Source organism: Amblyomma maculatum, chromosome 8, assembly GCF_055883805.1.
Source record: "Amblyomma maculatum isolate TAMU_Amacu chromosome 8, ASM5588380v1, whole genome shotgun sequence".
Classification (NCBI taxonomy): domain Eukaryota; kingdom Metazoa; phylum Arthropoda; class Arachnida; order Ixodida; family Ixodidae; genus Amblyomma; species Amblyomma maculatum.
In genome coordinates this window covers 34,333,042-34,347,892 of record NC_139351.1, presented here as the reverse complement: position 1 = coordinate 34,347,892, position 14,851 = coordinate 34,333,042, and the positions used below count along the sequence as shown (strand labels likewise).

General features: G+C 43.5%; 1 protein-coding gene across 1 annotated transcript; it reads right to left on the bottom strand.

The window, feature by feature from the left end:
• Positions 1-959: 959 nt before the first annotated feature.
• On the bottom strand, positions 960-4,191 carry LOC146180877 (uncharacterized). The gene is made up of 8 exons (XM_084575674.1): positions 3,924-4,191; positions 3,620-3,826; positions 3,472-3,556; positions 3,216-3,362; positions 2,722-2,940; positions 2,050-2,224; positions 1,203-1,276; positions 960-1,133 (listed from the first exon to the last, which is right to left on the bottom strand). Exons 1-8 carry the CDS (start codon positions 3,998-4,000, stop codon positions 960-962), a joined length of 1,158 nt encoding a protein of 385 aa, XP_084431800.1. The 5' UTR covers positions 4,001-4,191.
• Between the last annotated feature and the right edge of the window lie 10,660 nt (positions 4,192-14,851).

The window sequence follows — 14,851 nt, the reverse complement described above, 5'->3', positions numbered from 1 at the left end:
TCTGAGAAGGAAATCCACTTGCCGGAACCACGATATCGGATCTTTGCAGAACAATAGAAATGTACCTCCTCGCCGTTCCCAAGCTCTACCAGCCAACAAGTGACCTCGCCCAACGAAACAATACCGGACCAGTCAGTGCATCAGACCATCAGTGCAGTGATGTGTTCGATTGGATGCCGATAGCTGAGGGGCGTGCCCTGCACTCTTAAAAAAAAGGTTGGAGAATTCACTAAGTATCTACTAACCTTTTACTTGTCACATAGATCACTACCTTCTTAGTAACACGAGGTAGTAAAAATATAGTTAGTGAAATTTACTGCCCTGGGAAGTTAGTGAACAGTACTAGCGCCAGTTAGTAGTACGTTAGTGAACACCAACACCTTCGTGCATTATAGTTTGCCATTGAAAGGTAGTAGAATATGCTACCTTCTAGGTAGTACGTGGTACTACCTCACCTAGAGGTTCATACTACGTAGGTCGTAGTGCTTATAACAGTATAGACCTAGTACATAATATGGGTTGCCATTTAAAAGGTAGCAGAATGTGCAACCTTGTCGTTAGTATAAAATACTACATGGCCTAGAGGTTCTCACTACATAGGTCCTAGTGGTTAGTACAGCAGAAACCCAGTATCAATTACTACCTGTATGGAGCTAGTATATGCATTGATAGCTAAAATATTTGTGGAAATATTGGACATTTTAATGAAGTTGTGATAATTCAGACTATATGTATTATTTTAAATGTGTGGTCAACTGTGATCGGCTCGAAGTACGGTGCAACTTTGAGCTGATGTGCAAACAAGATTTATACCTTGTTCGCACCAGTCTTAAAGCAATGACGAGGACAAAATTTGCGGGCACCAAATACTCATTTATTGTCATTAACTTTCAAGGCATGTGGTTATGCCCTTTTCTATCGCAGAAATTGCCCTACTGGGCAGAGTGGCAATGAGCTTTTCAGCCCGCAGAAATGTTGTTGCGCGGTGAATATTTCACATTGAAAATCCAATACAGCTCCATTGTATGCGCGAGTCCCACGAGGATATCCACCTTCAGAGCTTCAAAACCAACATATATTACTTCGGCGTCGTCAGCGTTAGTTTTGACGCGCTCCACTGCTGGATAGATATCCTGTAATGCAACATTCAAAACGATGAAATTAAAGGCATAAATGAATTTATAGCAAACATTTATACTTACCGGCCCCATCAGAAAATGTGGATTTTCTTTCACCACCAATGGCAAAAGCTCCACTATACCAAGAGCAAAGTGATCTGCAAGTATTACAGAATTGACAGATTTTAAAACCACTTCTTCAATGACAATAAAAGAGAGCAAGAAAGACTTAATCTTATGAAAAAATACTTAAAAATAATTTTTCAAAATAAAGCCGCAGTGATATCAAACACGCCTATATTGTTCAGAAAAATATTACCTTTATTTGATATATTTAGGTGATTTCAACTGCTCTTCCTTCAGAATAAATTTAAATGTTATATGTGCTTCTACATGCTATATAGGAACTTGGCGATTTAAAAACGCGAAAATATCGTATAAGAATTACGTCACCTCGTCGTTTACGGTACTACCCTACAAAACACAGAAATTTGGTTAGGCATTCACGTAAAAATGGAGAAAGCACACATTGAATAAAAAAAACTTTCTTAAAAGAAAACCGTGAGAGAAATAATGGACGAAGTGTCGCAACCGTCCATCGCCTCTCTTGAGCTGTGCGCCATTAGAAATGTTCAATCAAACAACCGCAGCTACCATTCTGGAATCCTTCTATTTCGTGGTCTTTAGGTAGTACTTCCATATTTTCTTGGCCGCGTTTAATTGCCAACACTTGTTGGCCGACAGTGCCAACAACAACAAATAGTAATGATTTCGTTAAAACTTCAAGTTTGGCTAGTTGGTAATTTCTTGTTGGGTGTCCCTTGTGTTTCGTGTTTTTTGTGTCCGTGTTTTTACCGCTGCAAAATGATCCCAACAAAAAATAGTAATGAATCGTGAATATGACAAGTGCAGGGAAATTTCGTATACTCACATTTTCTGGAGTTTCCCTCCAGCTTAGAAAGCTTCTCCTCAAAACTCTGCACCACCGCCTTTCCCGAGCGCACTGATTTGCAGAATTGAAGACACCTTTCCCCGAACTTGTTTATGAAGCTCAGGATGTTTTTTTCCAGGTCAACGTTAGTTACCGCCTGAAATTCCTGGTGAAGCTGAAAGTGAACAATCACAGAATATTCAATATTAAAATGTCGAATGGAAAGTATTCAAAACAAAATCCATTCTGACTTCTTACCCAGTGAAACAATCATGTAAAATAATGCAAGAAGCAGCCGAATCTTGCTAAGGCTGCTGCGTGGTTTGCAAATGCTTTTAAAAATTCACCTTGAAAGTATTTTGCATACCTAAAATTTTGTTTGGTTTAGGTTATGCGCTTTAATGCCCCAAAGCAACTTATGCTATGAGAGACGTCGTAGTGGAGGACTCCTGAAATTTCGACCACCTGGAGTTCTTAAACGTGCACTGACATCGCACAGCACACGGGCGCCTTGCTTTTGGCCTCCATCGAAAAGCGGCCGCTGCGGCAGGGATTCGATCCCGCATCCTCGGGCACAGTAGTCGAGCGCCCTAGCCACTGCACCACTGCAGCGGGATCTCAAATTTCAATGGCCAAAATGTGCGTAAAGTCGACAATTCTAGATATACTTACCATTTCTCCAGTCGCTAGGGCTGGATACATTGCAATGATTTCTCCTGTGCTGGGAGCGCTCTCGCTAAGCCATTTTATTCGAGCGGCCCGAGTTTTGTGCATGGAGTCAGCAAGTTTGCGTAGGTCTGGGACCCGCTTTTTCATTTCAGTCTTCATAAAGGCTATGTGAGCAGCCACAGCTGCCTCATCGTCTTGGCTGTGAAGGGACTCATCAGGTGCCTGTAAAATAAATTTATCGTGGATGTCCTTTGAAATAATACTGAGCATTTACAAAAAAAAAAAATTAAAGGGGCAAGAGAGGGGGGGGGGGGGGGTCCATGTGTGCCAATGGAATTCAATTTGTCCTGAAGATTGACTCAATTGTGCTCGATATAGTGGCCAAATATACAAACGGATAAAAATAAATTCTTATGGTGCTACACTTGAGCTAGTTAAAGCTTGGAAATGCAATAAGAGGGCTGGAAAACAGGTCCACAATTTGGCTTTATACTCACCACACGACACTGTCTTTTCATGCGAGGGCTCTCCTCGTCACGTTTCTTGTGGCCAAATTTTCTTTTGGCTTCCTGAACGACGGAAACTGCCCCCATTGACTTTCGCATGTTGCCCATTCGGTACTGGAATGCAACTTTCCATGAATCCTGGAAAAGGTAATGCACAATGTTCGCATAGTATACGTCATACCACTGCATTCTGGCGCCTGTGTAATCCTTAATATTGTCCCTCAATTGCAGAAGTTTCTGTACTTACATAACCTGTGCCAATGGTGTCTCTAAGGACCGGATACTGCTGGACTAGAGCTCTAGCAGCTGACTCATAGAGCTTTCCTGGGTACCTGAAAAAAAAAATAAAAATAAAAGTGGCGCACTGATGTTGGAAATATTCTACTGCAACTCACAATGATATTGTACGCAGATGCGTCGTTATCCATGTGACTATGCGGGACTTTACAGCGCTTGGAAGCTCTCCGCATTTAGCGTTACTGATGTCGATTTTGATGTCAAACGGCACAGGAGGCAACGTATAGTTCATTTCCATGCCAGCAAGCGGAAGACCTTGGCACTGGCTGCCTGCAGTCATTTGTATGACGCTTGCTTCCTCTGTTCTGAAATCAGGAAAAACAAAAGGAACATTACAAGCACTAATAAGTGCTAAAACATGTGCTTTACATCTAAACTTTATAATTAAGTTTCGATACTCACATCGTGTCCAGTGCCACTTTCTTCATGATGGGCATAAGTCTGACTCGGTCGCCATCGCAAAAGATATGGCCATCCATTATGTCTACAAATGACTCGAAGCGAGTGTTGTAAATCTGAAAGAAGCATGAACGTATGTATGCACCAGCTACCGCAGTGCACAACCCCAAAGAAATCTTTCTAACTTCAGCTCGGTTGAAATTATTCTGATTTCTAGAATGCTATCACACACAAAAAAAAAATTAAACCATAAAATGTACGCTTGATTGAAACAGTCCATGCCACTGAGTTATTTCGTAAGCCACCCTTACTGTGTCGTCTCTTTTAAACCATACAAAAATGTCCACAAGGGTTGGGTTTACTACTAACCTAGAAATTACTACAAAAACACTATACAGCTGCGACGTAAACACGTGCGAAAAAACATGCTTAGTTAGACTTGTGCAAAACTGATTAAAAAAAAATAAACTTTACGCAATGATTTTCTTCGCACGAAGCCCAATTTTTACGGTGTTAGGTTCGTTTTACTTTCAATCGTGTTTATGCTCAACAAGAACACAGCGTTTGCACAGGACAAACAACAGCGACAATAGGGCATATACTACTGTTCTTTCAAAACGCCTCGTTTTCGTGAAGCTGTGAAGCCAGCTGGCTTCACAGCTGAAATTTTATTCCAACAGAGTTGGCATTATTTACACGGCTTTTAGTTTTTGTCGGGATCTGGAAATACGCGGCAAATGGCAATAAATAATTACTTTTGAAATGTACAGGTCTTCGTATTACAAGCAATGAAGATGAAAACAGGGCAACTTACCTCGATGCGCACGTTTGCTGCCCCATCCACAAAAATCGGTATCCAGCAAAGCATTCATTAGATCTTCCCGCCGATGCCGCCCGCTGACTTGAATCACTTTTTTCCGGTCCTTCCAAATCACTAGACATTGGATGGGCGCCAAACACAGCGCCTGACTTTCCTCCGACATTGTTCGGCGTCACTTTTCCCGCCAAAGTCAGTATCAGTGGCTGACGGTGAATACCTCGACGCTGACCGAATGAAAATAAGCCAGTCTATCGATGCTGGCCCCTCTATGCGCGGAAAACGAGCGACGGCGCTGCTGTCAGAAGCGATGGGAGCGTGGGGTTGATGTCTCCTTATTGGTGCAAGAGCAACGTTCACGTAGTGATTGATGTGTGGACTTTCCGTTGGTACTCATTAACGTTGAAATGTGGACAAGAAAACGCCCACATTTACAAAAATATGAGAGTCGACTACCACCATTCCACCAGCACAGTGACAACGCTCCTGTCCACAGCGCGCAGTTTTGTACAGCGGAAAGCATGCGTAAGGTGAGGGGAGGGGCGGAGAGGATGCCTGAGTATTAACCATCAGCCCATTGTTCTCTTTGTTCGCGCGCGAAATCGTTTGATATTTCGCCGCCTACTCCCACCATACCTCGGCTACCAGCGCCCGCGCGACGCGTCTGGATGCCTGGATCATGTGTCGACGCTGCAGCCTTGCCAGCCGTCGAGCTCATGCGCATTCTTCCCGGCGCTGTTTGTGTTTGTTTTTCGCGCTTGTTTGCAGCGGCGACCGTGGGAACGCGTCGGCGGGCATCCGGAACGCTTGTTCTATTTCATGATTTTGTTTTGAACGTCTTCAGGCGCTTTGTTCCAGTGACTGATATGTGAAAATGATGCATACATGTCCTCGCTGTCCGTTCTTTTCGCGAAAATTCAGCACTGTTGTCTGGCACATTAGAGATCACCGCCAAGAGCGCGACTTCACTGTCGTTTGTGGTGTCCAAGGGTGTCCGGCGACGTATCGCAACTTTGAGTCGTACAGAAGGCACATCTACCGAGAACACAGGAGCTACATGGACGTGCAGCCTTCAGGACAAGGAACAAGTGTTTATCCAGGCACTTGTAACGAACCACCGGGAGAAGATGCCGCCGCCACTACTGGTGAAGTTAAAAATACGTTCAACAGCACAGAGCATCACGACGATTGTGTGGGGAGCAACCCAGATGAAAATGCGCCTCTCGAGTCAGGAACGAATAGAAGGATGGATGACTTCAAGCAGCACCTCAAGAAGCAATTGTGCTTGTTGTTCTTTCGTGTGGCTGAACAGCACAAACTGCCGCACTCTACAGCTGAATATATATTCAGTGACTTCAAGGTGACCTTTGTTGACATGTTTCGCGCATTCGCTGCCGAGATTCAACAGCATGTCGCTGCTGGATTGAACACGAACGAAGCGCTACATGCGCTTCTTGCTTGCGACTTCCTCGACGACATTTTTCAAGGGGTGAAGAGCAGATATCAGAGGGAAAAGTTTGCAAAGCGGCATCTTCCTTATGTTAAGCCAGAAGAGCATGTGTTAAGTGACGGAAGCACGTATCAGTATGTACCCATTATCAGAGTACTTCAGAATTTGGTTATGTGTGAAGGTTTTTGCAACTCGCTAGATCACAGCATGTTAGACAAACAAGATCCATCACTGATCCGAAGTTTTTGCGATGGCGTCATGCACGAGGAAAAGATTTCGGCGCTACTCCAAAATGGTTGCCAGTACACATTGTTTCTGGTTTTGTACAGTGATGAGCTAGAGATCGTTAACACACTAGGGTCAAGACGTGGTGTGCATAAGCTTTTTGTTGTATATTTCAGCGTGCTCAACATACATGCAAGGTACAGGTCTCAGCTTTGTACTATTAATGTAGCAGTTATAGCCCGCTATAAGCTTGTAACTGAGCATGGAATCGAAGAACTTTTAAGACCACTTTTGCGTGATGTGTCAAATTTGGGAAAAACTGGCTTCACAGTAAGACAGTGTGCCGCTGCAGTGAAGATTTCAGCAGTCCTTGTTGCATTTTGTGGTGATAATCTTTCAATGAATAGATTAGGAGGCTTTACCTGCTGCTTTAGCAAAGGACGTCCGTGCCGATTTTGCACTGTCTCAACGACACAGCTTGGCACCATTTTTCATGAAAAAGATGTTCAGATCCGCACTGCCGCGGTGCACAAAACTCACGTTGAAAGTGCTAAAGTAAACAAGCCCCTTAGTACCGCACTTTATGGTGTAAGGAGCGAATCGCCGCTCACGAGCATTGATTACTTTGATGTCACCTTGCAACTTCCCCCCGATATTATGCATGACTTACTTGAAGGGTCTATCCCTCATGTTATCCGAGAAGTGCTGCAGGCCCTCATCACTAGCAATATATTACAGTACTCTGATCTGGATAAAGTGACGTCATTTGAGTATGGGTCACATGATAGAAAGAATCGGCCAGAACCGCTAGACAGACGCTTTGTGAGTGGTGAAAGTAGCTGCAAAGGCACTGCATCCCAGAAGTGGTGTCTGTTCAGATTCTTGTCGCTTATTCTTGCGGATGTTGTTCCAGAACAAAATGAGCACTGGGAAGTGTATCTCAGATTGAGGAGAATTGTTGACTTGACATTCTCCGAAGAAATTCCATGTGATCACCTCGCATGGCTTCAGGATGAAGTGCGATACTTTCTTTCATCATTCGCTGCCCTTTACCCTTCGAAAGTTACACCAAAGCTGCATTTTTTAGTTCACTATCCAAGGCTCATTAACCAACTAGGTCCCCTCAGACAGTACTGGTGTACGCGCTATGAAGCTAAGCATCAATATATAAAATCGATGGCATCTCGCAATCAAAATTTCAAAAACATTTGCAAATCTGTCGCTGAACGACATCAGCTCCTTCAAAGTTTTGAGCTTGCGAATTTTAATTTGGACAAAGGCATAAAGGCAACTAAGTACAGGCCTGCTAAATGTGAAAACCTTCCTTTATGCATGCAAGAAACCTTTGCTGTTGGAGTCCCTGTTTGGGAGGTTGCTTCTGCCACTGTTCAACAATGTACATACAAAATCCTGGATGTGCTTATTCTCGAGAAATGCCAGCTGCCTCTGTTCGGACAGATTAGAGGACTTTATATGTACTGCGGCAGCCTGTTCATCCTTGTCAACGTTTTCAGAACTGTGCTCTTTCAGAGACATCGCTGGTCACATCTGATTGCCAAGACAGGGGAACAGAGAGTTGTGCAGCCACATGAGCTCCCCTCATATCAGGTGCTTGACTTGTACTCAGAATGCGAGTTGATGCTTAGACCCGAAACAATGAAAATGGAATAAAAATTGATTGAAAGCATGGCATGCGAAGTGGAAAGGTGTTGATAATCTGTCTTTGTTCATGTCTGTTGCACTGGAGGAAAGCACAATGTTAAGATGAAAAAAACAACAGCAGTAGATGCAAAAAACTTTTACTATATGACCTGAATAAAAATTATTTTCAATTTCATTCAAGAATGTCTTGCTTCTAAAGTGACTTCATCTGCACTTGAGTTCTTGTCCTCGACCGACTGCTGGCCGTTGTCACGAGGCGTCAGAGTTCACTATAGTGCAGGCATTTCCTGGAAGAGCTCTTAAGTGTCACTCCGACCTTTTTCCTCGTCGCATTACGCTGTCAGGAGCTCGCATGAAGCACGAAAACTCAAGTTCCGGTCTCTTTTTTCTTTAGTTTCAAGTGTGCACAAAAAATACTTTTAAATTATAGCCCAGTGCTTGACAGGGGCGGCAGGTTTTCAGCTTGACGTTTTCATTCCAAATTTCTGGCAAAACCCTTTGTGAGCCAAAGCGCCATAAAATAAAAATAATATATCTCGTTCAGTCCGGAATAAGTTTTTATATATGATTGACAAGGTAACATTCAAGAACTGTCAAAGTGTGCGTCGCACAATTTTTTTTTTCTGAACATCTTGGTGAAGTTACGCTAGCAAGATACTATGGTAAAGTTGCCAAGGCATTCTAGCATTCAACTCGTCAAAACTACTAACAGAACCTCACTGGTTAGTAATAGAAGCCGTTACTACCTCAGAAAGTTGTGGGTTAGTTCTAGGGTAGTAAAAAGGTAGTAAAATATATTCTGCGTTAGTAACCGCTGCATTTACTAGCTTCTTACTAACTTTTTTTCTAAGAGTGTGGAACTGGTTGGTCAGCATCTTCAGAGAGGGGCTGGACATAGGGGGTTTTAAGGACGTTGCAGAGCACGAAATGAGGCTCTGAGCCCTGGGTAAACGGCTCGTCCAGACGCTTCTCGCTATGAACTCTTAACGCTTGCCATTTTGCTGATATACCCTTCTTTTTCATGTAAATACGTTTTCTCAAAGTGCCATTAAACCTGCTTGTATATATTTTACCAACTTCGAAGATTCAATTCTTCATCAACCCGGAGTCTCTGCACGCTACCAAGTGAAGGCCGGGTCGACTTAGTCCCAGCGTCACGACACCCCCAACTAGAATAGCAGCTTGGGCATGTTGGTTATGGTTATGCATCTTGAGGATAACAGCGCGGAACACAGGACGGGAGCACAAGATTAGAGGACGACACAACGAGCGCTGCACGACGAGCAGCGCTCGTTGTGTCGTCCTCTAATCTTGTGCTCCCGTCCTGTGTTCCGCGCTGTTATCCTCAAGACACCCCCAAGTTGGGACTTGCTGTATAAATAAATGCAATGAAATTATATTAGGTAATTATTTACTCATTAATGACCATTACTTAACTACACTGATTAATTAATTAATTTATTACAAATTGCTCATTGTTATTCATAGGTATGGTTTATTTTAAATTACTGTTTATTAATTATGTCAATAATTAAAGACCAAAATTGATCATGACTAATGACCATGACTCTATTGAATATTCAGTGCTTTTATATACTTCGGAATACTTTTCGGATCATGACAGGACGTGACCACCTTATGACGTCGCATCAGGCGACACATTTTGCGGACAGATTTTGTGTACACTTACGGTGCCGATATAGCCTAAAAACGCTTTCGCCTTAATACATAAATGCTCTTGGCAAGAACACGAAGCATCGACAGAGACTAAACGAAATGTATACTCGAAACTCTGAGCCGGAGGGCGCCGCCTCAATCTACATACACTCGAGAGCCGCACGGTATCATAACTGTCCTCGCCGCACTTAAAATTAAGCAAAGAACAAGTTGTCTACAAAGTCTTTTGTTGGCGTTTATATATGTGCCGTTCACCTGCTAGTCTAATGTTGACTCAAAGCGCTTTTACCAAGCAAATCCCCTCAGAAGAGTCGAGCACGCAGGCTGGGGGAAATCTTGTATCCATTGGAAAACCGGTGTACGTGGTACCCGTCGGCACTGGAATCGAACCCAGCACCTCCCCAAATGCGAGGTGAAATCTCTATCACAAGGCCAACGCTCAACGATCGCCTAGAACGTTCGGGCTAACGGTTCCTTCCACTCCGAAGAACACACTGATGGTTCCTCCGCGCCCCACTTTTAGGGTCTATAAATAGCTACTCGATTCAAGACTGATTTCACTTTTCAGAGCAACAAAAGGAAGCACGAAGTGGAAATACTAAAGGCAGATTTGGCGCACTGCAGGGTCTCTCGCATCCTGGGTGCCATGCTCAAATTGCAATTAAAGCGCGTTGCTAGTGGCTTTGAAAACTTCTTGACAATACCCTCGTCTCTAAGCTCAAGAATACTATTTTGCAGCCAAAGTCTACGCAGTTCCTCTCCGCAGAACACGCACTGTTCTCGCATATGCATGGTCTTCTATTGTTCTCCGTTCGAGTTCCTCACCCCCTTTATTCTCGTCTCGCGCCATTGTGAAGACGATAAAAGGCTGGGTTTCGAAGGAAGGGCTGTCCGTAATTGCGCTTGTAATGCGGCCGCCGTGAAACGGCGAAAAAGAAGAAAAAAAAAAAGTGGTCATGAAGAGCGTCCGCTACAGATTAACGCCTAGTTCCTTTGTTAATTTGCTTCATCCTTTCAGCCATAGCACTGCCTTTGTGGAAGAAGGTTTTGTACCGGTGATAACGGGAATGAATGAATCCCTTCCACACACTGCTCAGTGCTCACAACCTTGGTTTCCTCCAAAGAAAGAAAGAAAGAAAGAAAGAAAGAAAGAAAGAAAGAAAGAAAGAAAGAAAGAAAGAAAGAAAGAAAGAAAGAAAGAAAGAAAGAAAGAAAGAAAGAAAGAAAGAAAGAAAGGAAGAAAGAAAGAAAGAAAGAAAGAGATTTTATTTCTTATTTATACGATACTGCACACCTAATACGGGCGTCTCTCATAACCTGAGTTGCTTTGGGACGTTAAATCCCACCAACCAACCAACCGACCTAATACGGTCCAAGCAGGATAGGCAGACATTGACGAAAACCAATAATATTCGAAGCATCAAGAACAATTTGTGCGATCCAATAAATACAGAGAATGGTCACGAACAGCAGATCGGCAGAATATGGAGACAGATTTACAAAATGTTAGCAAGGAAATTTACAAAATGTTTATTCTCAAACACAATTTCTGGTAATGAGTTCTACTCTGTGATAGTTCGAGGGAAATATCAATATTTATATTGGTTTGATCCAGAAAAGTAGGGAGCTAGGGTGTAAGTATGGGTATGGCGGGTTTTTCGAGTTACTGACTGTGTGACGTAAGTGTCTGGGAAGATTCGTAATTTTTTATGAAGCAGTGAATGAAGAAATGTCAGTCGCGAATTTTTTCTTCTGATTTGGAGGGACTGCATTTGATTGGCTGTCAAGAGCAAATAGAGAGCCATTATGTCGATACCTATTGTATATAAAACGCACTGCACGTCTCTGTACTTTTTCCAATTCTGAAATCGCTTTCTTTTTGTGCAGGTCCCAGACATCTGCATATTCAAATTTGAGCCTAATGATTTTTGTGTAAGCCAATTTCTTAACGCAACTTAGTGTTCCTTTGAGTTTATGCCTCAAGAGGCCTAGATTCCTTTTTGCAGATGACGTAACATACTGAACGGGTTCGGTCCAATTAAAGTGTGAATTAATTAAAACACCAATGTATTCGCAATCCATAACCTCAAAAATAGGAATGCTATCAAGAGAGTGCACATATCAGGGGATCATTCTTTCTTGTTATGCACATAACTACCGTTTTTTTCCACATCCATCCCAATTCCCCATTTGTCACACCAGCTCATAACATCGTTAAGGGCAGTATTTAGCAAGGCTTGATCAGAAGATGAGTGAATCAATTTATAAAGTATGCAATAATCAGCGAACAAACTGATATTAACACTTGGATCAATGGCAGATACATCATTAACATACACTAAATACAGCAAAGGGCCAAGTACACTTCCTTGGGGAACACCTGAAGAAACAGGAAGATGTCAGGAACAGGTGCCTTCAATCTCCACAAATTGTGTACGGTTGTTTAAATAGGCGGCAATCCATTTGATTAGAGCTAGAGGAACTTCTATTAACTTAATCTCGAGAAGCAATTTATTGTGCAAAACATTATCAAATTCTTTACTAAAATCGAAAAAGATCGAGCCTGCTTGGTGTGATTTATCTAAAGTGGAGCTAATATTATGAATGGCAATAACTAATTGTGTAATAGTCGAATACTCTTTCCTAGAGAGAGAGAGAGAAAGAGAGAGAAGAACACTTTATTAAGAGCGCAAATTAAGCACTCAATATACCCTTCGCCTGGTTAACCAAGGCAAACTGGTCTTCCATCTGTGTCGATGACAGCCAGGCACTCCAGGAGGGAGGTGAAGGGAAGGAGATGTAGTGACTGGACTGGGTGACTGGACAGGAGTAGAGGCAGTGTTCTAGATTGGCATACAGTTTTTCACTCACTCTGAACGAAGGCGGAAATGGAATGGTCGGGAAGGTGTAATAAGAGTGTTCGTTTGAATCCTACGGAGTATATGTGCTTGAGCAACGTTGAGATGCCGATGGGGGTGAGGTGCGTGCATATATCACGTTTTTAGTTGGCCGTAGTGTTCCTTAATTGTGAGTTTATAGGCCAACGCGTCGTCCCCCGTCGGAGGGCTTGATCAAGGGATCACAGGCGCCCTGATGTGAATATCGCGGGCTAGCTGAAGAGCCAGCTCATTTCCTGTGATCCCTGTCCAGGGAGTCGGGACCCACCGTATAGTGACTGACGATGGAGCCAACGAACGTAGGGCGTAGTGTAATGCTGTTTCTGGGTTAAAAGGAATTAGCCGACGCTGCAGCAAGCGAATAGCCGCCATTGAGTCAGTGTAAATTGTGTGCGAAGAAATGCAAGGAAGTTTAGAGAAGGACATGATGGCATGAATGATAGGAACAATCTCTAGAGTAGCGATAGGGGGAGGATTGCTGTATGAGCCGCATGTATGAAGGGAAGGGTCCGTCTTCAAAGGGGTGAAGATTACATATGCCGCAGAACCTGTGTCCAATATGGTGGCGTCTGTATATGCTATACTGTCTATGTTGATAAGGGAGGACTGTGGTGAGCTGCCTGAGCTTCCCTGCGACCATTATTCATATCAGGGGCCATATGACGGGGTAGAGGGGCGAAGCGCATGTTGGGGGGAAGGGGTGCAGATGATTCTTCGATAGGCAGGTTGATAGGAGACAGATTTGCTTTCTCTAGGAGCCAGCGACCCTGCAAAGTGCCAGACAGTCGGGCCAGCTGCCTGTCTCTGTGGAGAACGAGTAATGTGGGGAGGGGAAGGAAAAGGTCCGTGTCGTAGAACATCTGTGTACAGGGAGGTTAAGGGATGCTTTATAGATGTTGTTGAGCGCTGATGAAGCTTTTATAGTTTGCTGTTGTGTGAGTTGAAAATACGGAAGAGCGTAAAAATTTTACTTAGTGCTAGGGCCTGTACTAACGGACTGGTTTGTTTTTCTTGCAATCCGGCTTGGCGTTTAACAACACGCCTGACCTGGTGAGTAACGGAGCGGCGCACGTGCTAATCGCCGAATTGACACTTAATTGATTGGACCTTTCACGAATATTAATGCCTAGAATTCTGCATGAAGAAACCTGTAGGATAGGATGGTTGGCTAAATGAAGATATATATGATGATTGACGGATCTCTGATAGCGGGTACGCCATAAAGGAGGAGCTCGAACTTTTCTGGTGCTGGCTGGAGCCCAGCAGAAGTCAGAAACTGGGATGTAATATCGAGGCCCTGTTGAAGTGTTGCCTCGACATCCCCTAAGGAGCCTTGTGCGCACCACAGCGTGAGGTCGTCAGCATAAAATATGTGAGACAGGATTGAAATTTTTTGAAGCTGGCGTGATAGTGGGGCCAACCAAAATTAAAGACCCTTTTGTCAGGGGCTGTTGTCAGGGGCTTAAAGCTGAGTTTGTGTTTGTGTCGTGAGAAAGAAAGAAAGAAAGAAAGAAAGAAAGAAAGAAAGAAAGAAAGAAAGAAAGAAAGAAAGAAAGAAAGAAAGAAAGAAAGAAAGAAAGAAAGAAAGAAAGAAAGAAAGAAAGAAAGAAAGAAAGAAAGAAAGAAAGAAAGAAAGAAAGAAAGAAAGAAAGAAAGAGCTGTGGTTGGACTTCGGAAGAGGAGGGTTTAAAAAAAAAGAATTTCGCTGCTCTGCACTTGTCAGCTTATTGCCAGCAGTGACTCCACTGTTCCTGCATAAGCCGTCCGTCGCATCGCCATCGGGCCAGCCGCCTTAGCGTGGAAAGATGAACGCGGGTTGACGCGGGCAATTATTTCTTCCAATCTGTCACGTTTTTGCTCCGGCGTTATTTCGCGGTGGAAAAGAGAACCCACTAGCGCTCTGTTGATATGGGAGCGCCAGATTTCTCATGCGCTCATTCCCCTCCTCTCTAACCTGCAGCCCTCGCGCTCCACAAGCTCAGCGAAAACGGGAACAAATTAATCGATAAGGTAACCGATCGCACAAATCGAAGATACGCCAGAACAACAACCACTGCGTTCGACAGAAGCAGGATTGCGGCGTGTTCCTACCGTCTGCTCCTGGCTTCGAGTCGCTTGGTTGCTGCTGCTGCCCCTGAATAAAGCTAAGCGGCTGAACTGCGTTTTTTTTTTTATTTTTTTATTTATTTATTTTTTATTTTTT

Coding starts and splice junctions, on each gene's coding strand:
- LOC146180877 (XM_084575674.1), bottom strand. CDS start 4,000: ATGGATGGCCATATCTTTTGCGATGGCGACCGAGTCAGACTTATGCCC. Junction 2,941..3,215: donor TGAAAAGACAGTGTCGTGTG/GTGAGTATAAAG, acceptor TTTATTTTACAG/GCACCTGATGAGTCCCTTCA. Junction 1,277..2,049: donor GGAGGGAAACTCCAGAAAAT/GTGAGTATACGA, acceptor TAATACTTGCAG/ATCACTTTGCTCTTGGTATA.